This window comes from Epinephelus moara, chromosome 22, assembly GCF_006386435.1.
Source record: "Epinephelus moara isolate mb chromosome 22, YSFRI_EMoa_1.0, whole genome shotgun sequence".
Taxonomy (NCBI): Eukaryota; Metazoa; Chordata; class Actinopteri; order Perciformes; family Serranidae; genus Epinephelus; species Epinephelus moara.
This window is the reverse complement of record NC_065527.1, coordinates 19,171,766-19,196,100: the sequence shown is the minus strand read 5'-3', so window position 1 is coordinate 19,196,100 and position 24,335 is coordinate 19,171,766. Positions and strand designations below refer to the sequence as shown.

The window sequence follows — 24,335 nt, the reverse complement described above, 5'->3', positions numbered from 1 at the left end:
TCTGTTACAGAATTGAAGGACACATCGATCTGTTACATTTGTCAGTATATTTTTGCATAACTCCACACTTACAGCCGCCGTGGAAACACTTAAATCTTGAGCAAACTGTTACCTGGATGCATGCTGCCAGGAGGGAAGGGTGGTGGACCGGGTGGAGGTCCGCCGCCGGCCCCCTGTGGGCCTGGTGCCCCTGCACTTGGAGGCATGGCCATTGAAGGGGGCATTGACGGAGGCATCGATCCAGGCGGAGGAACAGGAGGGAAAACAGGAGGAGGCATGCCTGTACAGACACAAGTTGTATTTACAAGTGGTCATTCCGTATTCTCCAGGCGCACAAAGTCAGGCTGTCTGGCTGATGAATTCGTAAAATATTTTAGTCATCTTAGCCACTGTTATGAATTTAAAAATGTCATTAGTATCTCATAAAGTGGGCTCATTTGTCAGCCGTTATGTTCCCTTTTAGTTACAGACATCATCTCCCAAGATTAAATCAAATTGATCTCATTATTGCCTACTGAATAAACACGCATCACTCAGAAGAGCCCACTTCCATTTCCTAAGAGGTCTACTTCATCTCACTGCAAGTAATAAAACCTGTTATCTGCTTTCATGGACACTCACCACAATCAACCACTTAATCTATAACCATTAATCAAAGGGCAGCTGCTGTATAAAATGACAGGGTAATACAAGAGACACACATATACACCACTCTGAGAAACAAAAACTCCATTTAAAAAGAAGACTGTAGATGTATAACCATACCACCAACTCAGGTGTTTGCACCTGACAGGACGAGTTTGCTACAGAAAACGGTTTGCTTTTTATTTGCAGACTAGTCACATTCGGGAAATGTAACAGTTAAAGGTACAAAAAAGCCAACAGAGTCAGTAGTACAATCGCCATTTTCCTTTTGACTCAAACAACACATGTATACACTACACTGCATTATGTTGTGTGAGAGCGTAAGTCCTGAAATCATCATTTATTAATTAGTAATTGGATCTTTCCTCATCCGCTGATGAATTTAGTGGATGGAAAATGTTCTGTATTACATGCAACAACAATAAAATACTGTACAATGGTTGTACAAAGTAATGGTTAAATAAGATACAACTGAAAAAAGTGGCGCCACAGAACATCTTATACATATGTACCCACAGTGTTTTTATCATACCTGGCATGGGCATCGCAGTTCCCATTGCAGTCAGAACTGGCGTTGGGGCACTCGGCGGTGGTGGAGCATCTGCAAACAGCTGATGCGGCCTGTCTGCCTGGGAGAGAGGGTTTTGTGCAGCCAGGAGTCGCTCTGCAGCCGAGCCATGTCGCTCTCCTTTGGAATCCTTCTTGAAGGCGTAGGACACTGTGATGGGCCTGTTACAGAGGTACTGGCCGTTCATGGCCTCAATGGCGGCGTCTGATGCGTCAAAGCTTGCAAAATTAATGAAAGCATAACCCTTGGAGTTGCCGGTGTCTGGGTCTCGCATGATCTTTGGCGTCTGGAGGATCACGCCAAAGGCACTGAATGTGTCATAGAGCAGTTTCTCATCAATCTCGGGGTCCAGATTACCGATGAAGATGTTAGCGCCCACATCCAGGTTTTTATTGTGTGCAGAGGCCTTATTAACTCTGATGGGTTTACCATAGAGCTTTATCATATTCATGATTTTGATGGCATAGTCAGCATCCTCTTCACTAAGAAACTCAACAAAGCCATAACCTGAGAGAAAGGGAGAGCAAAAAGTTGTTCCATGATTGTTGTTTATCTGCAAAAAAGATTTTTAAGTTTGCAAAAAGCTTTAAGAGTGTATTTCCTCCTTTCTTGAGTGACATGTTGCAGCCTTGATAAACACAGCTATGGAGAATATCAGCCGATACTCACCTTGATGTTGGCCAGTCACTCTGTCTTTGGGCATGTGTGTGTTGACCACAGGACCAGCCTGCAGGAAGAGCTCCCATAGCAACGGCTCTGACACTTTCTCATCCAAGCCGCCAACATACACAGTGGCGTCTGAAAAATAAATACAAATTTAAAATAAACTACATATGGAAACTATCTCTAGATTTCCAGATTAGACAAAACTTTACACAGAAGATTTTTCTTATCGAATTTATTTGATTCATTTAAACTTAAATTTAACCAGGAAGTCCTTTGAGATAAAATCTCTTATTTTCGAAGGGGACCTGGCCAAGATAGCACGCCATTACAAGGTTACAAAAATGAACAAATACAGCATGTCAAATATAGACAAGGGACAAGTAAAAAACAGCATGTTAAAAACAGTCAGGGACTTTGTGAAGTCATTTCAAATGAAGTAGACTGAATTCGAAGTCCCTGTGTGAATCTGTGACGGAGATTTGTCATGATCGTTTACATCTTAAGGAGTAAAAAATGAAGTGATAGGATACTGAAAATAACTTGGTTAGCTAGTTGCAGCCCTTGTAAAGGGCGCACACATGCACGCACACACACACGCACACACACTCAATTAGAAATGTTGGTTTTCTTCTTTTACTTAAAATGCATTTCCATTTATTATTTCTACTCAACCGTATTATAAATATTTCTGAACTATACAACAATTTTGTCAAAATAATCCTCAGTTAAATTTCAGCAGCTGATTACAATTCCACATAAAGCATTTCACATATGTTACAAACTAAATTATTATTATTGTAAGAACTGTTGAATAAAAGCTTGCCGTTTTTCTGTTGTTGGGAAAATATAATCAAATATCCTTTTGAGATTACAGCTGGAGGACATGACATCAATTTAGTAAAATATATAGAGAATAACACATAATTAGTTGCAGTTATAAATCAATATAATGTAACTAAATGATGTGGCTTTTCTAATAGGGTTTTATCAGAGTCAAGTAATAGAGCATATTTAGGTTTTATTGAAAGTTCTAACTGTTATGAACACCAGTTAATTATCTAACCTAACTGTTTAGCTGGTAAAACCGTAATATTAATATCATTTCTACAGACCACATCCCTAGCTGTGTAAAGCACCCGATGCGATATCCGAATATCAAGTGACTTACACTGAGGGAAAAAAGTGTAATCACTTGTTAAGTCAACATGATTAGCTTGCTAGGCTAACTTTAGCTGTTAGCCGACAGTAACGTTACGCACCTCTTCTTCCAATATGCTCACAACGGCTACCTTGCTTCAATTAATCAAAATGTTTTAAACGTAACACATAGCTTCCTTCGCAGCAAGCACGTAAATTAGATGAAAAATCAATAAAACCTCATTGAATGTTTAAATTAGCGGTAATGCAAGCTAACAACACTTCCATGTGATCGACCGGTTGTTTATGACAAACTATTAGCTACGCCGGAAGCCAGCGGGGCTCATAAAAACAAGGTGAGCAGTTTGAAGTGTGGCCCACACGCAGACTTATAAATGACTGAAGCCAGAAGGCTGAAACAGGTTTTATGATAATGAACTTACCTTGGTTTCTTTCTGAAATTGGTCCCGCTGCCATGTTGAATGAACAACGCCAGACAAGCGTCCTTAACCGAAGCCCCGCCTCTTCCTGTATATGTGCCGGAAGCGGAAGTCATAAAATATTATTATTATTTTTTTTATTTTTTATTATTATTATTATTATTGAAAATTTTTATAATACAATACAAAAAGGCAGTTTTATACAGAGTGAATAATTACTTAGGATTGACAACTGAGCAGCAATATCAGAAATATATGAACACAAATACAATTAAATAATAAGACAGACATGAAAAAAAAAAAAAAACATTAATCAAAACAAAATAACCAAATAAAACAACACAAGTGTTCAGTCAGGAATTAAGCTACATAAATATTCATAAATGTGTAGGGCTTTTTTCATTTTACAACATTTTATCTATCTTTTATATAATATTATCTCATTTAGATATGCATTAAATATAGGGGTAGATTTTAAAAATCTGCATTTATGTATGAAATATTTGGCCAAAAGAATTAAATTGTTATTCCCAAATTCTGTTTTTTTGTCCTCCATTTGAATACCAAACATTATGTTTTCATATGTTAAAATTGGAACATTTTGACAGGTAATCCAATCTTGAAAGGCGTCCCAAAAGGCTGGAAGTCATAAAATAAATAAAATAAAATAAACGTATTCATATTTCCGTAACAGTAAGCTATATTATTTTCTACCAAATTTACCCTGTACAATAAATAACTACAAAACGCATTCCCTGCAGAAAACGCATGTGGATGCTGAAAGCTGAAAATAATTCAAAAGTATTGCTGAAAATGCATAAATATAAGACTGAAGTTTTGAAAATATGTCAGAGAGCCGAACTGCATTACCTACAGAAGCTAAAAGCTGGAATACATTGCAAGAAAAACTCAAAGCTAGATTGTAATACTGTCAAAGGTGGAAGTTGAATTTAACTGCAAAGCATGAACAAATAAATGCCTTGTATTAAGCTCGGGTAGGCAGTTTAATTTTGACATCACTGAGCAAATATCCCATAAAAAACTTTAAGCATATTGTAATTGGAAGGAATACTGGACCTCAGCACCTCCGCTTGGCTCTGTTTTCAGGCTTTAGAAAATTTGGCCTGTGACAGGAGACTTTGGTCTAAAACGGGTCATTTTCAGAGAAAGCAGCTATTAATCATGTCAGTCGCTGCTTGTGAACTACAGTCACTCTGTCAAATGAATCAAATTTCTGTTACTGCATTGCCTAGTCTCAAATATTTTCAGAAACATTTTTAAGTGTAGTTTTTACCACAGTTTTAAGTTTTGACCCAACCAAAACAAAGAAATACCCACCAACCAGAGCAAATGTTCTCATTTTACAGCCAAACCATTTCTAAAAACACTTCAGGCAAGAAACAGGCAATGCAGTGCACACAATCATGATTCATATTTGATCAATAATTTTTTAATTCAAATTTTAAAAAAGGAGTGAATAACTTTTGCTAGCACTATAGAAGTCTACATAAAAGAAAGATAACTTAAATAAAAGTTTCTTTGTTACTTTGAGCTGAAAAAAAAGAAAGAAAAGAACATATGTTTCAACTGCACAACAACGGCAATAATCATCATCCAAACATGTGGAAATAAGTTCACAAGTTCAAGCTAGCAGCATACTGTTTTCATTACATCACATGCATTACATCATTCTATCTAACGATGTTTATCTGTAATGTCGCCATCAAAAAAAACAATTGAAAAGATACAATTAATCGTAGAAAAAGAATGACTCATTCTGTTTTATGCTATTGATCTTTTTTTCTAGCCTTTTCCGTTTTCTAGCTGTATGAAGTTATCTCCATAAAACACAGCACAGGTTAAAACGTGTTTTGGAGCACACCCCAAAACATGCATTGTGTACATTACATACAGTCTGTAAAATAAATTCTGAACTGTTCGTGAAAAGCTCCTTTTATATTTGTAGTAAATTAAACATACACCATTTAACATTACAAATGATTATCTACTTTGTCGACGCAAAGGCACGCAGACGCAAACGCATTGGGACACATCGAGACGCATTGGCCACCATGATGTGTGCTTGAGTCTCAAAATGTGTTGTCCATTTTGTTGATACGCGACGCAGCAAAGTGTGTAATACCATGCGTTGCCAGCAGGGTTGATAATGCAAGCAACGTACTTTAAATTAACCACTTTTTGTTATTCACAGAAGAAGCAGGTATGAAATATGGCAGGCGAGGAGGAAAAACTTTGCGAACTCGTACAGGCACACCCCCATTTATATGACAGTTCTAGTGCCCTGCACTCTAATAAAATAGCAGTGCTAGCTAGCTACAGCGGTACTAGCTAGCCGGAATGTACCAGTTACTCTGCTACCCCCTATTGCGCAAGCGATGTATTGCATTTCAAGTGTTGCCTGCTTCGCTTGCATTCAATGTGTTGACTATGAAAGGAAGTGCGTTGCTTGCCTCGCTTGCTTGCATTGTGTGTGTCGACTATGAAATGGCCATACGACTTACTTGGCCCTCGTTGTGTACTACAGTGAGCAGTGAAATGAATAACATAAACAATCAATAAACATTTGTATGAGCCATTTTATTACATCATAGAAATCTACTAAAAGTATAAACACGGAATACAAAATGTTCATAGAAAATACATACAATAAGGGCCTTCAGAAACACTTTTATAAAACAATACTGTAAAGAATATGAAACATATCAAAACAAAACTTAGTCAACACATCATGCATCAAAACCAAAGGATGAAAAGCCCAAGATTTTTTTTGTTTATAAAATGGATAGCAAAAAAAATATATTGTTTAAAAAAGCCTTCATTGATAATGATCACAAAGAAAGGTTAAAGGCAGTTGTAGGAGAGCTCTGAGATTAATGGCTTGTGGTCAAAAATCAAACACATAATAAGCATCTGAATTAGGGAGAAAATGCCAAAAAAATAAAAATAAATTCAAGATCTTCAGTCTCTGTAATCAGCCCATTTAAATACTCATTGGGTTTTTCTCCCTAATTACATTTCAGCTTTGTAAATCTTAGCAAACTGGATCATGAGACCAAAAAAAAAAAATCACTGATGAATTCAGAAAACAAGGAGGATGTGAGATTAGCAGGGTTCGAGGTGCAGAATTGTGAGGTCAAAGTGTTTTGCTCCATCAGTTCAAAGTTCAAATTTAATTTTTCAGTATTCACTGAAAAGAGCTGCAGGGTCTTTTTCAAGAAGAAAAAAATATATTCCTCCTTGTGCTGCACACATATTTTGCAAGCTGAGTACCAAACAAAGAATATAAAATGAATATAAATGTATACCAAAGGTAGTAAGGTTTAATAAGTCCTTCATAAGCTAATGTCATGTAACATATTTAAGGAGTTGTGCAACATTTTGGGACATGTTGATTCACCTTCTGGTGGAGAGTTAGATGAAAACACTGATACCAATTTCATGTATGTACTGTGAATATTAAAGGGACAGTTCACCCCAAAATCAAGTATACACATTTTTCCTCTTTCCTGTAGTGCTATTGTTTTGGGGTAAGTTGCAGAGTGTTGATGATATCAGCCATAGAGATGTCTGCCTTCTCTCAAATATAATAGAACTAGATGGCACTCGGCTTGTGGTGCTCAAAGTGCCAAAAAGTTAATTCAAGAAAGCTCATCAGTAATGTCTCTTTCCGGCAGTTTCATGTTGTAACTATTTTCTTCCTACTAAACTACACCCACCAACTGTATCACCCACAGAGGAAAGCGTGCACCTGCTCACTGAAAAGAGGCATGTGCTTTTGATGTAATGATTAATGGTGTTGGTGCAGCTGCAACATTAGCTAGCAATAAATACACACCTCCCTCTGCGCAGTGATATGGTTAGCGAATGTAGTTCCGTAACAAGAAAATGGTTCCTACATAAAACTGCTCACAACAAGGGCTGTGGATTATCTTGAGTAACCAGATCATGAGACATTGCTGATGAGTTTTTCAGTGCCATCTAGTTCTATATCCTCCTGAGACCCTGTGTCCTCGTATGAGGAAATCACATTTTGGGTTTACTTGACCTTAAACTTCATTCTACTTAACTTAAAACTGTTGTCCTCATTTGTGGACACTTTTTGGTGCCATCTAGTGGTAGTAAGAGCACAATACACTAATCCATGTAAAAACAAAATGGCAGCCATCTCTGCCAAGTCAGTCTGCAGCCGATCCTGACACAAAAGTAGACAAGGTCCAAAACCTGATCACATTTTATGGCTGAAACTTGTTTTTTTTGTGATGTTTGTGGTTTGATATGGCAACACATTTTATCACTCTTAGCAACATTAACAAGCTAAGACACTTTTAATTAGGAAGTACTTGTTTGAAGACATTGGGACTTTATTAACGTCTCGTTTGAGGACACTGAGACTTTACTGTTGTCCTTGTTTGAGGACATTGGGACTTTATTATCGTTGACAATGTTTCGTTTTTTTATACTTATCAGGTTCTACTGATCCCAAATAACAAGGCAAAATTAAAAACATATACCAAACAAAAGTCCAGGTCTCAGGAGGATATACTGAAGAGAAGGCAGCCATCTGCCAATATATCCACCACTCAGCAACTCAAACCGAAGCAATCAGCTTTTTTCTGCCTTTATGCTAAGCTAAGCTAAGCTAATGGGCTGCTCGCTGTGGCCTTACATTAAAAGGACAGGTATGAGAGTGGTATCAATCCTCTCCTCTAACTCTCCGCCAGAAAGTGAATAAGCAAATTTTCCAAATTGTTGGACTATTCCTTTAAGGTACTGTCGCAGTAATATAGCATGGTGTCTATAATTTTACCTTTAAATGTAATGACATAAAGACAAAAACAAGTAAAGCTGAGTATAACGTCTTTTAAAGACCTCATTAAAGGAAATTAAACTTTCTTTCTTTTCTTGCATGTTGCCAATTTCATGAAGGCACAATGATCCCAGGGAGGAGACACAGCAATAAAATAATAAAACTGGATCTGGCTTTAATCACACTCCAGCTCTGCGTCTTTGTTTCCCCCAAATTTAGTGTAATCAGTTTCTGCTGTTGACAATCCAGCATTCAGCAGTGAGAATGAGCCCTCCTGCTGTTTAACTTGCATAACTCACTGCCCACATTTCCATCCAGCCAGAGCTGCATATTATCAGTTAAACTCTCACTTCCATTACATGGGGTCTTTAAAAGGCTACTCACCGAAACACCTTCATCCGTATAATGTATTCAATACATTTTAGATACATAGAGAAATATAAAGATATCACATTTACAGTATAAATCAGGTCCTTCAACATAAAAACATTTGAAAGGTGAGAAGTGCGAGTTACATACACTGTTACACACCAGCACTGCCTCCAGTATGTCAAAACAACATAAACCACCAAGAGCTGGGACTGTTTTGTGTCGACTACAATGACTCACACATCATGAATCAACTTGTTAAAAACAAAAGATCCCTCCACTCATTTTTTTTGGCCTTCACATTTTACCTCCACATCATCACTATTCTTTGTTTCTGCTGAGATCAAGACCTAAATGTTAATCTACTAGGCAACAGCTCTTAAAAACTCCTCTAAATGAAGCACATGACAAACACAACCTGCATCTAGGGCTGTACCGAAAGTCCGCCAACAAATATGAATTAAAGCAGAATATTTTGTTTGGTAACAACGTGAATTTTGCACATGATCACATTAGGGATGCTAATTTATACTTTTCCTTTTGTGACCGATAGCTGACCCTCATTAATTGATCATTAACCATTAGCCCTTTTTAAATAGGAATTGTGCAAATTTGCAGGAAAGCCCAATCCATCTTCGTTCAGCATTGGCAGTATAAAAACAAAACTGGGGAGTGCAGGGAGGCAATGGGGGGCGTGAGCAAGTAACAAAACGTGTAGCTCAGTGTGTGACGTAAACGGTGACGTACTCCAAGGGAGTCTGTCCTTCGGCGATTCTCTCGTAAGTTGGCCCGTCCTTCACCGTTCCCGTCATTTGACGACGGCCTCGTTAATGGCCTCGTCGTTTGCGAGGGCAAGGAGGGCGCACAATTCCTTGTCTCCTCAGTTGCTCATCTTTACTGTGTCTGTCAGGTTTGCGTTTCCCTCTTGCTACTAGCTGCTCATTCCTGCTATCAGCTGTTTCCTGTTTATCCACCGCCAGTGGGTGGCATGTGCGGCATCATCAACAGCTCCTCCCACAAGTCTTCAGCAGCCCCTCCAGTGGCGTAAGGAAGCGGGAGTTACTGGAAATATTTGGATCACGAGTTGGAAACAATCCTACACAGTCACCACTGGAATCTATGTCTACAGATAGTATAATACTAATAATATTAGTATAGCCTGATCTTTACCTGCAGCTGTGCAGAAATACAGGGTTTTAACAGCATGCAAAAAATTGTTGTTGATTTAGAATTTGAATGTCGAGGTTATGAATGAACCTCCGAACTATTCGGTACAGCCCTGCGTGTATCACAAGAGTAATTCAGTCGTCTACATGTTAAACAGCATCACTATGCAGATCTTTTCATTGATAGCACACTGAAAATATACATTCAGCTACTGTCATGATCACCAAGCATAAAATGAACACTAAAATAACTGTCAAAAGCCTTAACAAACAAAAAGAAACATAGTGATGATTCACTATCTGTTTTTTTTAACCTGAGCTGCTGTCAGAGCAATCAGTCACCTGCTGACATTTTAGCAAAGTACCCACAAATTATTACATGAGCCAATAGGTATGTTTCGACGCTTACTTGAAATCTGGTATTATCTGAGGATGCAATTTCCACATATTTACATTAGGGTTATTACTGTTTTTGTGGAGATATTCTTCTCATTAACGGACACAGGGTACTTGCCATAAAGGTTTTAAAGACCCATATGTTTTTCCAACTTCACTTGCCAGAGTCCAAAATACTATATGCAAACAAACACACTCCAAACATGAAGAAACAAACTTCAGAATGATCCATACTTTGATCGAATGTGTTTGGTTTGATGGGTCATATTAACTTATGTCCCGTACATTCACTGATGAAAGGCAGGCTGTGTTTCTGTAGGTCTACTTGGAGTAAATACAGTTTGAAATAATGAAAAAAACAAGTAAACCCCAGTCCGTTGGAATGCCAAGCAAGTTTACAGGTTATTTTTGAAAAGCACTGTTATCCTGTAATCACTAGGCACAAAGAGGTAACGGCTATAGTGGCAAGTGTCGGTTTTATGGACGGGTGTGCATACTGTAATTCAAGGCCTGATTACCTGGTTCTCATAACGAAACACAAGATATGAAACCTAAAAGTTCAGACGAAGCACCTTTATATCTATAAAGTGATCAATACTGTTACCAGGAATCCTACGGAGTGTGAAGGCATGTTTCCGCAACGGACGGCAGGTTTAGTGCGAGGGCAGGGTGGCAGTGTTGGCTGCATTGAGTTGGCCCACAGCTAACATCAGGATGTCTTTCTTCTCTTTGTAAAAACGCAGTTCTCTGCCCGCAAGCCTGGCGTCCTCCAATTCTCGCTCCGTTGACGCCACCTCCTGAGAAATGGTGCCTGCCACACTCTGTTCCCGGTTCACCCAGTCGGCGGCCATCTGAGTGCGCATGTCATCGTCCAGAGCCCGGTGGGAATAGTGAGCCAGCACTTCCTGTAAATAAAATAAGAGAGGGAAAGATTGGCTACTAATCACTTTTGTTACCAACGTTACGCACGAAAGTCACGTGACAGACGTCACATACGTCACTAGCACAGCATACTGGCATACTACGCTATACTGTTACTAAAAGAATTCAACGTTGACTTCGTGGCACAAACACTGATCTCCTGGGTGAAAGTCCTGGGCTTGTGTGACACATCCACCACTCCTCCCGCCCACCCTGACCTCTTCCATCTTTTTACAACACTACATGGACTTTGTTGCTTTTTATGCTATGTTACCTCACTTCTTCCTCAGCTCTCATAATAATTACTACGACCACCTGAAGGCGCCGCCTTACAATAGACGGAAGTATGGGTCATGATAAGCTTCCTGCACAGTCGACATCTATGGCCAATTTTTCGGTGATTGTGTACTGATTTTTTATAGAAACATATATACAAACACTAAGCCTTCTTGAAAATCTGATACTAAACTAAAACTAGCACTCTGAAAACTAACTAAAAGTAAATTAAAAAGTCAAAACTAATATAAAATAACTCTAATTCAAAATATCAAACTATGATAACTTTGGTGAGACTCCAGTAAATCTTTGGCCATGGCTGACAAAATTCAAAGGGTAAAGGATGTAAAACATATTTCCAATTTACAGTATGAACACACCGATATACGGTGGGGATACCAATTTAGACAACTGGGTATTTGCCGGACACGATAGATCCACACCAATGTCAAGTTTTTTCATCAATCTTAAATTCAGTGTTTCAGCTATCAATTACATTCATTCAGTCACAGTGGGCTGCCAACTTAGTTTTTAGCAACACAGCAAACCTTGGCCTCACGTTACCTCACATAAAATAGATGTAATGAAATGTAGTGAAAAGGCAACACTGGTAATGGATCTGTATTTATATCAGCAGATAGATTAGGATCGGGAAAGTAAAAGTTGATTTGTTGCTTCCCTACTTTGAACTTGCTTCACATATCAGCTGTTCATCCAAGATGATAAACTACAGCCTAATGCAACTAGAGATTATTTTTGCACATTTTTGGTAGCCTGTTAGAATTTCTAATGCTCTTCTTCTGCAGTGACGCTGTACTCCAGCTCACTGCAGCTCTCTAGCAAGAAAAAATGTTTAATCTGTCTGGACCAGTCATGCCATGTAGGGGAAGACTTAAACAGACCTTGTTTGTTTATGAGACATAATGAAAAGCCATAAAAACTACTACTGCACTTGGATAATTGAACCCATCTGTGAGGTAAATGACAGTACCTGTCGGGAACACTGTCGTTCTCTCATGGCTTTGAGACTCCCGTTCCAGTGCAGCAGCTGGAACACAGTCATTAGCTCCTGAAACACAAACACAGCCAAGCCAGCAGGAATTAGGGATGGAACTTGCTTCAGGACACTCAATACGCAGCAGCGACTCTGTGTTATAAATCATGCATGTCTCCTTCAGAATCCCTATTTCCAGTTAGATGTAGGGTTCTGGCTTCAAGCTCAATGCTATTAGTAAAAGATAAACAGGTCACATGTGGGCTCAAACTGATGTATATTACCCCACTGGAGTAGTTAGCTCTATGGAGGCATACAAAAATGCCATTTCACATTCAAGCTCAACACATGCGGAACATTTTAACATCTTGGCTCCTCGGCTCAACCTTTGCCGATGCTATTTTCACACTTCGTTTGTGCATCTGAGGAGCATAAAATACTACTTAACTCAACGCAGACATTCCTGAATTCTACGCACCTGAAACTCGAGCATGGATTTTCCTTTGTTGGACTCAAGCATGAAGCGAAATGCCCCAATTCCTGTGTTGGGATTATCAGCCTCTTCTCTGTTTCCCTGTGAACAACAACAACGAGTTCAAAGGGACCTGTTATGCTCATTACAATTGTATGTAAGTGTACTTTAATGTGCACCTTTTTTTTAACTCATTCTGTCTGTGCTGGAACACCTGTATTAACCCTCTGTCGGAAACGCGCCATTTAAACACCTGTCTCTTTAAGGCCCCGCCCCCAAAAAGCCTAGTTAGCTCTGACTGGCCAGCATTCTCGGGTCTTCCGTATTTTGGTGTCTTGCATAATTTTTTCCCCAAGCATATTCCACCTAATACTGTGTTGCGATTGGCTACTACTACATGCTATGATTGGCTAGTACTGGTCACATTAACACGTCAAAGTCGAAGGCAGTTAGGGCAAGTACAAGCCAATCACAGCACAGTAGGGCGGGACTAGGCAGAACACACTTGGGAAAAAACATAACACCAGCGTCTTTGCACAGCACTGTTCCAGCAGGAATATGATCCAAAACCACCCATTAACAACCAAGTTTACGGGCTTCCCTGACGTCAGCATGAAGCTATATGTAGCAGTGTAGGCTACATGACGTAAACACTTGCAGTAGTGTGCCTAGAGGAGATTACCATATAAAGACATACATCATGGGCCGACTGAAGCTTGTCTCAAATAGTTTAAAAAACAAACAAACATTGAAAACAGAGTACTCAGAACGGTGTGAAGCCTGAGGTGTCTCCTCACAGGGATTATTTTCACATACATTTACCCCATTATTTGAAACTTTTGTCATGTTTTATACCAGTATCTGACACTGTAACATTACATACACCGATCAGCCAAAACATTAAAACCACTGGTGGGTGAAGTGAATAACATTGATCATCTTGTTACAGTGCAGTGTTCTGTTGGGAAACCTTGGGTCCTGGCATTCATGTGGATGCTACTTGATGTGCTCCACCCACCCAAACACCGTTGCAGACAGCAACGGCAACAGCACTTGTCGATGGCAGCGGCCCCCCCAGCAGGACAGTGCACTATGCCACACCACAAAAACTGCTCAGGAATGAACCGAGGAACAGGACAAAGAGCTCAAGGCATCAACCTGGCCTCCAAATACCCCAGATCCCAATCTGATTGAACATTTGAGGGATGTGCTGGTACCCCACAGGTACCCCGATCCATGGTGGGTCCTCCTTGGACCGGACTTGGCTCTGACCTGTCAAGGCATGGACACAGGACCTCTGGAGGATGTCATTTGGTGTCTGGCACCAGGGCGTTACCTTCAGATCTTTTGAGTCCCATGAGTTCTGAGGTGGGGTAACAGCACGTCCCATAGATGTTTGATCAGATTGGGATCTTGGCAATTTGGAGGCCAGCCTGGAGCTCTTTCTCACATTCCTTGGGCCATTCATGAGCGGTTTTTGTGGTGTAGCATGGTGCACTGTCCTGCTGGGGGGCCAGTTACTGGGGAGTGCTGTTGCCATTAGGGTGGCAACAGGGTCTGCACTGGTGTTTAGATGGATGGAGCGTGTATGGTGGCATCCACATGAATGTCAGAACCCAAGGTTTACTAGCAGAACATTGCACTGTAACAAGATGATCAATGTTGTTCACTTTACCTGTCAGTGGTTTTAATGTTTTGGCTGATTGGTGTATACATACATAACAGAAAATAAGAAAGGTTTAATAGGTCCCCTTCAATGTCAGTGTGCTGTGTGGCCCAAACAACAGTTTCACAAATACTAGTATAAAGACGGTATAAAAACATTTTTGGTCGATGGGTAGTTGTGTAAAAGTAATGATATCTGACGTATGTCTCCTTGACGAAAGCTTCTTCAGAGAGTTTAGTGTAGTGGTTTACAATAATTTTCATATAAAAGCCAACTTGGCAAAAGAGTGAGATTTTAGGCAGCAATTCATTGCAAAGTAATCTTCCTTCATTATTGGTATGCATTGTGCATGCTTTCACTACATCTACCATACTGCAAATAGCTATGTGCACTACATATACATATATGATGTTAAATAATGTAAAGTATTTGCATCTGTATCTTACATTTATGTAATTTTCTGTCCTTTTACATTTAATTTTCTTTCATTTTTATCAGTATGTCAACACAATATACTGCACATATACTGTGACTTGCTTCCTCCTCATTGACAGTTAAGGACTTAAGCATGCAACCGTCTGGAATCTATTATACCTAACTTACATTGAACGACGCCAGGGCCTCGCTGACGCTCTTCTCGATGAAGTCGTCTGTGATGCGTCGAGAGGGATGTTCATTGAAAACAGAGTTCATCAGGGCAATCTTGGCAGCGCTGCGTCTCGCCTCGGCCTTGGTGGGACAGAACTGTCAAACAGTGGGGGAAACACGCATTGGTGGTCAGATAAAATCAGAAATACAGACACGCAGCCAAAGAGATAAAGACAGCCAGTGTTTACGTGGAGTAAAGTTAGCAACAGTGTGCACAGACCTAAATTATCTGTTTTGTGCTCTTGCATCCATATTTGGTATATTGTGGTTGCAGGCATGTTGGAAATTTGTGAGCTTGTAACACTGCACTTGAGTGGCCATTTTTCTTACAGTACAATATTTTTGTACAGTAGAGTTTCTCCAACACACACCAGCATCTTATCACAATCACGCTAAGAACATGCAGACACAGTACCTGGAAACTTCCGAAGCAGCTGCCTCCAGGAAGACTGACATAGCAAACATATGGCGGGCTGTTGGATGGGACCATTTCATAAACAACTAGAGCTCCGTTCCGCAGGTCGGCCCCTCTGGTCAGCTTCATCTGCCAAAACTCCTGTAAAGCCTCCACCACGTTTACTGGAGGGCACAGAGATAACAGAAGCCTCGTCACAGTGGGGCATATCAGCACTTTCACACAGTGCCATGACTGCGCACTGCTACATCCTCTCTAAACACAAAGATGGAAATGGTGGGGGGAAGGTCATCTCCAGGATGCCAGAGGTTTTTCCTGAAAATATTTAGGTGGCTGCTTAGAGGAAATTCTGCATCACCTCAGAGGAGCTGCTTAAAGAAACACTCCCTCAACTCTACAGTTACATTTCAGCCCTCCGAAAGGAAACAACAACAAAGAAAAAGCCGTAAAAACTTGAGACTGAGTCAGACATGATTATTTGGATTTGGATCTGCGGGGAGATGTGAGTGCAGCCAACGTTATTCGGGGCTGTTTGACTTCTGTTAGCGTTCAGCTATTCCCTGCTGAGCCCTCGCTGTTTGATGCGAACACAGGCAGCCTGCTTCTCGCTCACGTACAGAGTCTGGAGCCTGATCAGTGCATTTTAGGGCAGCTTTGTAACTAGTGACGTCTCTGTAAACAAGCTGAGATATATTCTGACATCAGTTATATAAATCCCTAAAGTGCAGTTTAAATAGTTCTGTTATTGCCCTCACTGCTCACTATAAACTGTTCTCTTGTTGTTAGCCAGTTAAAACTAATAACGTGTGTTTAAATGAAAACAGCACTATTAACCAGAGGTGTGGACCTGAGTCACATAACTTGGACTTGAGTGAGACTCAAGTTTGATGGCTTTAGACTCAACTTGACAAGATTAAAAAAAGACTCCACTTGGACTTTAACACCAATGACTAAGACTTGAGCCTTTTGACTTGAAAATACTTGAGACCTTCCCCCCAAGCCCAAAGATATATGAACTAACGTTAACGCTATTCATTCTTAGCAAGTCAACACTTAATTTCCAAGATCCACTTTGTTCGAAACAATCCGACAGCATTCAATCAAGTTACAAGAGAGAACCATGAAAAACTAATGTTACGTTACTAGGCGCCAGTTGGAAAAATGATGATACCAAAGACAATTTAGTAATTTAGTTAGTGCATACAACAACGACGAGTAATCGACATCAACTAATTACTGTATGTGAAACGTGCGGTTTGAAAGTTAGAGACGGAGACACATGAACCTATAAGTATGGTTGCAGCGATATACTGGTTTCAAGGTATACCGTCACATAAACGTTGATGGTTAACATATTGTGCAAATTTCCTTATCTCGGATATTGAAAAAAAAAAAAATGCAACTGGACTTGAATCTCCCCTTTATTTTAGTTATTTTCTAGACTTTTTACTCAAATAACCCTTCCAATTTCACTCTTTTAAGGGTCATTCTGACTGATAATAAGATAAATTCTGTCATACCCTGATCCCGCCATAATTTCTGAGCTGGTTATCATACCGTGAAAATCTCATACTGCTGCAACCCTTACTTCCAAGTTTGCTCGACATTCAAAGTTGCACAAAGACCAGTACACAATAACATTAACATATAAAGAGACCTAGCTAATGTTAGCTTGACAGCTACATAACTTTTTAATAAACCTGTTTTAACAAATAAATACAAATTTTAAAAAGCATTCATGATTTTTGTAAATTTAATATATCATTACTCTGTTTCTAAAATGGCATTACATGAAGAATACATGATGACATGTTTAGGACTTGAATCTTAAAGTTTAGGACTTTGACTTGACTCAGGACTTGAGTGAAACCGCTTGAGACTTAGGATGCATTCACACTGGCGCTATTTGGTCCGATTTAAACGAACCCTGGTCCACTTCCACAGATAGTTCGGTTCCTTTGGAGTAGTGTGAACGCTCATTCGAACTCTGGTGCGGACCAAACGAGCGAACCCTGGTCCGCTTGAAAACTGGGGGTCTTGGTTCACTTACAAGTGAACCCTGGTGCAGTTCGCTTACAGTGGGAAATGCAAACAGACTATCCAGTGAACCAAAGAGAGGAAGTGATGTAGAGAGCAGTGCATTTTGGGTAGAAAAAAAAACGAAGCCAACAGAACAACCCAGGAGAAGAAGTTTTTAAACTGTTACGCGAGAGGATGGCGGCACGCAGATTTAATCGGTCGACGGATTAGTATCGCATCAAGGTGGGAAAAAAAAAAAAACTGCGACAGCAATATATTAAGGTCAGTTACTGAAGGAAATAGATTTCCGATTTTTGTCCTAGCCAATCAATGAGTCGGGTTTACTTCTTCTTCATGCTTTTTTTCTTCCAAGTCAGTGGTTGTTTCGGGCAATACTGCCCCCAAACGAGCAGCTGTTGTAACTGCGCGACATTGTCCAGGCGGTTCGGTCCACTTTATAAAGTGCAGTGTGAAAGTGAACCGAACCAAATGAAGGTGTGAAATTTTTCGGCATTCCCCGCCCAATCGAACAGAGTCCCCCAGACTATCCTGGTGTGAATGCGCCCTTACTTGTGACTTGCAAAACAATGACTTGGTCCTACCTCTGCTTTTAAAAGTTAAAGTTGCTCTCTGTGATATTACCTTCACGACAGATATTTATAAAACCAACGTGTGCTCTGTTTAAAACCTCACAATATATATTCTTTATCCAAAGTATCCTTCCAACTTAACTTACGCTGATACTAGATGTCTGACGAGCCATGGGATGTACAGTATATACATTTAACTGAAAAGTTGAGTTGTTTCTCTAAACAAGGGGCCTCTTCCAAACAGTGATAATATAATACATTTTGGTCTGTTTTTATCAGTTTCAGGAAGAAACAGGAAATATTGGGAGATAGTGGAGGAATACATGTGGCTTGGTGCTGGCTGCGACTCAAAGCCACAAAGCGGCAGTGGCCTGGCATCAATCAGCACATATCTGACATATGTATCACAGGAAAAGTAAAAATAGACTTGGATTATAAAAAGTATATCAAGCATGGTAGGAAATAAGCCTTTTTAAATGATCACTGACAGGATTACTTGACTTTGTCTTAATAGTGGGTTTTACTGCAAATTAAAGCCTTTAATTCCCTGGTAATGGCATAATTATAACTATACCACAGGAAAAATGCAGAAATTACAATACAATGTAGAGGAAATAATTAATACCAAATGGCAAATATGACGTGTTTTTTTTTTTTGTTTTTTTTTTTTTAACCTAGCACGCTTTCTTCTACAGAATAAATCCCAAAATTGGAGCGACATTAAGACAAAAATATCAACAGTCATTAAGGCGCTGCCAATGTTGATGGTGCTAAGTAGCCTAAATGGGATAAAGGAGGGAAGAGGCTGTTAGTCAGGAGCACAGAGGGACAATCTTTTGGAAATAAATCCTATTAGTGGAGGACAGGAACGCTTGTACGTCCAAGAGCCAATATTAGTTAGATGCATGCATAGCTCTTTCCACTGTGCTGTCGTGATATGTAAAGTCACTTTTAAAGGTGGATAAAGTGTGTAATATTTTCAAAACATCTTGTATTATCCTTTTTTTCAGTGAAAAACTAATAAATCCCAGTTGTGCATATTACATCCATCTGGTTCTGCTTACTAGGAGGTATGGTCTGGATAATACACAGCATATTTTTGATTTTAAGAAGATGGATAAATTCTATTTTGCTCAATAAAAAAGTGGATTGCCTAATTTCACCTTTAAAATCTTTGCTACTGACAATAAGTAAAGCCCCTACTAGTATTAGTCACAGTTTACACTACAGGAGCAGTATTGTACCGTTTCCAGAGTGAAACAAGATGAATTTCATGTGACTAATGTGTAGGTATAATAGCTTATTGTTCTTAAATGTAAGCCCCAGAGCTGTGGTAGTTAATCCTATAATGAAGTGATGGATGCCAGTGTTACTATAGCTGTGTAAATATCAAAGGGAAACTTTATGGTGAAGTTGCATCAGGTGAAAATCACCATAATACACAGTTAAACAATATAAAGTTGGTATATTTGACACTGTGAAGCCAAATACGATTATTACAGGAATGCAGCGTGTTTTTTTCTGTCGCTAATCCACTTCCAAACAAATGGCGCAGCTAAAAGTGTCTCCTGAAAACTCCCCAAGTGTACACTGAACATTGTGACACACATTAGCCCCGTTATCTGCACATTAAACACAGCTTTATCGCCACTGTACCTCTGCCGTAACCTTGTGTGTGTTTGGCGAAGCTGCGGACCACAGCCTCCACCGCCTCCTTCAGCACCGCCGGGTTCCCCGGGTTACAGTGGCCGGCAGCCCCCTGCCCCAGCCCCGCTCCGATACCGCCGTACAGGCTGTGGAGCTGCAGCGGAGGCGGCGGAGGAGGAGGCCCGGACGAAGCGGCCAGAGAGGCCGGGGAGGGCAGCAGCGGCGCGATGGGGACCGTAACCCCGGGACGGAGAGAGGAGCGGAGGGTCCCGGTCGGTCCTGAACCGAACCCAATGCCTGGCTGTAGCCTCTGAGGGCGGATACTGTCCGGCATAACGTTAGATTCCATTGTCCCAACGTAACGTCTGCGAGGTCCCGCTCTGGATCAGATCTGTACCGACGGTTTCAGGTTCAACAATGGTCTCTGAGGGCTGGATGAACAAAGTGTTAGCTGGCTTTTGTCAATCACAGCCGAAAGAAGTAGTTAGCCGATGTTCATTCGACACATATCACCGCTGCTGTGCATCCTCACTCTCTGGATTAGACTGCGGGATTGTCAGTCAACTGGTGCCTTCACGGACCCCTCGTATTTTAAAGACTCTCTAGAACCATCACGATATACTTCAATGTTTAGCCACTGATGTCCGTGGGTCTAGTGCAGGGGTGTCGAACTCATTTTAATTCAGGGGCCACATACTGCTCAATGGCCCCCTTTACACCAGGCATCAACATGCGTTATTTGCAGTCGGATTGCAATTGGATAGCGCTTGACCGCATACATTTATACCTGGTATTAATATGCATCTCTGGTGTCCACATCCAGATCCGTTTGCTGTGCAATCACACTCATCCTCCTCTTCTTCTTCTTCTGCAAATATTTCCAGCAACAGACTATAATATCATATCCTGTGCGCTACAATAACAACAACAAGATGTTAGCCGCCCGTGAAGTCGCGTTATTGTATGGACAGTTTTGTCGGACCAAATCGAGAGCAGACACTTCAGGCGTTTCTCAATACCAAGTAGGCCAAGTTCGGACTTGCGCATTCGGGAGTTTGGACTTGGCAAGTTCGAATCGGGAGTACAAACTCCCATGGATGGCTGCCATTGCCGCTGGTCTGTGAGAAATGCATTCTGGGATTCCTGGCTGTCAAAAGTCCACACAAGTCACCTCCCGATGCATCCCCAATGGGCTACTGACTTGGGCTGGGGCTGTGACTGATGACGTTTCAAAAATCCACAAGAACACAAGTATAGGCAAGAACGCAGATTGAGAAATGACTTTCGTCTCACCGTGACTCCATCCTCGACTGTCATCCGTATTTTCTTCTTCTTGGCAGTCGCTGCCCGGTGAGGGTTGTTGTTGTTGTCATCTTCTTCCTTCTTCCTGTGTCCAGCTGGCGCACCTCGCTTATGTGTTTTTGCCCATTGAGTTGTTGCATGTGGATTGGAGACGCATTTGCATTTACACCTGTGTTTGATGTGGTCACAATGCGTCCCTGACCACCTGCAGAAGTGGTTTGGCAGATCGGATAACAATTCGCCCTCAATGCGTTTCAAGTGTATTTACACCTGTACATTCATGTGGTCAATCCGAGAACAATCCGATCACAAAAAACGCATGTTAATGCAAGGTGTTAAGGAGGTAATAGTGATCTCAAGTGGGTCGGACCAGTAAAACCACTGCATGATAACCTATAAATAACTGCAAACATCTCCCTTTTTTTTTAGTGTACAGACATACTCTCTGAAAATTTTCATCCATTTACAAAACAAATGATGAACAGCCTGTGATATCCTCAGGACGTAAATGTTAGCAAGTGAAGAAGAAACAACTTTTTAGAAACTAAGGAGAGAGAAGGAGAGGTGCTTGGCGTATTATAGGAGGTCCACCAGCAGACTAGGCCTATGTCAGCCTAACTAGGGGCTGGTTCAAAACAAGCCTGAGCCAGCCCTAACTATAAGCTTTATCAAAAGGAAAGTCTTAAATCTAGTCCTAAATTTACAATCTGAAGTTTTGTCAGTGCCTCAGCAGCAGGGTTCCACCCTTATAGTTTTAAGACAGAAGTCTGACACAGATTGTTTTGTACTGAAGCTGCTGGTTGACAATTTTTTGCACATTGTTCAGTATCTCTAAATATGACCACAGTAAGTGTTTATTGTTATTTCAGAGAGCTGTATTTTGGTAAGGGTGGGAAAACCTCTCAGGCAACATTTTACATGTATAAATTGCTCCTGAAACCTCTCAGCCTTCCCATGTGCATCAACATTATGTGTGCAAAGTCATCTGGAGGGCCGGATTGCACCTATTGGCGGACAGGTTCTGGCCCCCAGGCCGTATGTTTGACACCCCTGTTCTAAGGTAACGAAAAAAAACAATTCTTATTTTCAGGTGATTAAACACTAGCCCGAAAGAAAGCATACTTATTAAATTAGATTTGATTTCTGCCAATATGTATCCCCCCCGTACACTGGACCTTTAATCCAATCTCTTTATCTTAATCTTATCCTGTGTACTCTTCCTAAAGTTTCATCTTTTTTCTGTCCAATTGAGTTTGCGTGCATGTGTGTGCAGTTTTTCCTTACCTAAAATTACTGTCTTTGTGTTACTCTATATAAAAAAAAATATTAATTTGATCACCAGAGACAGCAGTAACCTTGACTTTGACCTTGGCACCGATTTACTGTTTCATTAGCTACACCTTTAGTGTTTAATGCAATCCAATTTGGAAGTGCAATTTGTAAAGCTAATAATGTTACAATCATATTTACATTAGCTCAGATTTTTTTTTTATTCAACTCTATGGTTATTGGTGATGTTATTGTTCAATTGAATTACACGTGTCCAATGTTTTATGCACCAGCATTCACATACATGAGGAAGACAGAACATTAGAAAGTCACCAGCTGGTGATGGAAGGTGTCTGCCAGTAAAAATCTAATAATAAGCAAATTACACTGCGCAGCAGAATATTACAGCTGGCAGCTAATCACCAGAGATTTCTGAGTGATGCTTGTTTGTACTCCTGATATGTAAATCTGATAACTAACCAGGCCTTTAATATTTGACTCAGTTATACCAGAGGCATTTCAGTTCTGTTGCAGTGTACTAAGAAGTGTAATAGCTTACTCAATTCCCATTTAAAATAATAATCTTTCACTACAATACCCTTAAACTCCATTTTCTATATGGTATGGATGCATGCAGTTTTGGTCACGCTGTTGTCATAATTGCGACATTTCCTACAGCACTTGAATGCAGCAGTGGAAAGTCAAAGAAATATCAAGCCAAGAAATCTGAGCCTCCCCTGTTGTCTGGCACCAACAGAGTACAACTACAGTGTGGGTTTACAGCTCTGCAGCCTGAAGCATGTGATTAAAACTTGGAAGTGGAGTTTACTCGATAAGAGGGAGAAAACAGTGATGATCCGTCTTTGAAACAGATCATGAAAGTATGAAGTAACTGGGTTTAACTTTGAGTTAGTGGACCACCAAAGACTTGAGGAGGAAATGGGACCTCCTCCTGAGCTTCCTAAAAGTTTTTTTTATGACTTTCTGGAGCTTGTGTGATTTTTCATTCTTTCTGTGGTCTGGTGTGGGGCCAGGGAAGTGCAGAGGAGGAACTGGGGAGCATCTGAGTATCTTTTTTTCAAAGCTGAATCTGCAAAGGCTAATTTTTAACAAATTTGAGTAGACTGGGGGACTGTGGAAATCACAAAAATCTAGCATTTGAGATGCAGCCTGTTATAACTGTTTGCGTTAGAGGACACACAACAGAAAGGAAAATCAACAGAGTAATTTATCACAACTGTAATGAGTGTTTGGCTCACTGGAGGGCGTGCTCTCATTTCATTACATCAGTTAATAACCTCAGCTCAGTGACATTTGGACACTGATGTTCTGCAGTTGTTTTATGATGCTTAGTGTGTGTGTGTGTGTGTGTGTGTGTGTGTGCGTGTGTGTGTGTGTGTTGAGAGTTTCCATTTTATGCTACTTATACTTCTACTTCACTACATTTCAGGGGTGAACACTGAACTTTTCACTCTGCTGCATTCACCTGGCAGCTGTAGTTACTACTCAGATTAAGATTTAATATGCAGAAATATTGCAGATGAGTTGTGAGCAGTTCCACCCAAAACACATTTCCCCCCTTAACCTCTCAGATGGTTTCAGTTAAACAACAGATTGAAGCCAAAAGAAGTAAAACATTCCAATAATTCACAACCAACAGCAAAGATCACAGCAAAGTCCAAAAAGTGGATACAAAGTGGTGTTGAAGAACTTTGTGAACTCATCTCATGACCTGTGAGATTTATCTTGTGGCCCTTTGAAGCAGACCCTGACCCCTAGGTTGGAAACCACTAAACTAAACAACCTAACTGTACCACAGTAGCCAGAACTATAACTATAATATTATTACTTTCAATAATGTTGTTGTAAGCTACTGTCATTACCTGCATCTCTCTCTCTCT

The 24,335-nt window shown here is 40.3% G+C and overlaps 2 protein-coding genes across 3 annotated transcripts in view; both read right to left on the bottom strand.

Moving 5' to 3' along the window:
* Window positions 1–24,335, bottom strand: part of LOC126384238 (uncharacterized) — a 32,455-nt gene that overhangs the window by 869 nt on the left and 7,251 nt on the right. The window contains 10 exon segments of the mRNA XM_050035199.1: window positions 113–280; window positions 1,178–1,720; window positions 1,883–2,011; window positions 3,460–3,544; window positions 10,917–11,120; window positions 12,404–12,481; window positions 12,885–12,980; window positions 15,148–15,288; window positions 15,608–15,771; window positions 19,873–20,173. Of these exon segments, the coding sequence (XP_049891156.1) occupies window positions 113–280; window positions 1,178–1,720; window positions 1,883–2,011; window positions 3,460–3,544; window positions 10,917–11,120; window positions 12,404–12,481; window positions 12,885–12,980; window positions 15,148–15,288; window positions 15,608–15,771; window positions 19,873–20,173 (1,909 nt within the window).
* lix1l (limb and CNS expressed 1 like) overlaps window positions 6,036–24,335 on the bottom strand; it is a 20,025-nt gene continuing 1,725 nt past the window's right edge. The window contains exons 1-6 of one of the 2 annotated variants that reach the window (XM_050035027.1): window positions 19,873–20,427; window positions 15,608–15,771; window positions 15,148–15,288; window positions 12,885–12,980; window positions 12,404–12,481; window positions 6,036–11,120 (exon numbers count right to left, since the gene is read on the bottom strand). In XM_050035027.1, coding sequence (XP_049890984.1) covers window positions 10,869–11,120; window positions 12,404–12,481; window positions 12,885–12,980; window positions 15,148–15,288; window positions 15,608–15,771; window positions 19,873–20,212 — 1,071 coding nt within the window. In that variant the 5' untranslated portion in view covers window positions 20,213–20,427 and the 3' untranslated portion in view covers window positions 6,036–10,868. Of the gene's footprint in view, window positions 11,121–12,403; window positions 12,482–12,884; window positions 12,981–15,147; window positions 15,289–15,607; window positions 15,772–19,872; window positions 20,428–24,335 lie in introns of those variants that run through there. The other variant, XM_050035028.1, reaches the window with a different exon arrangement.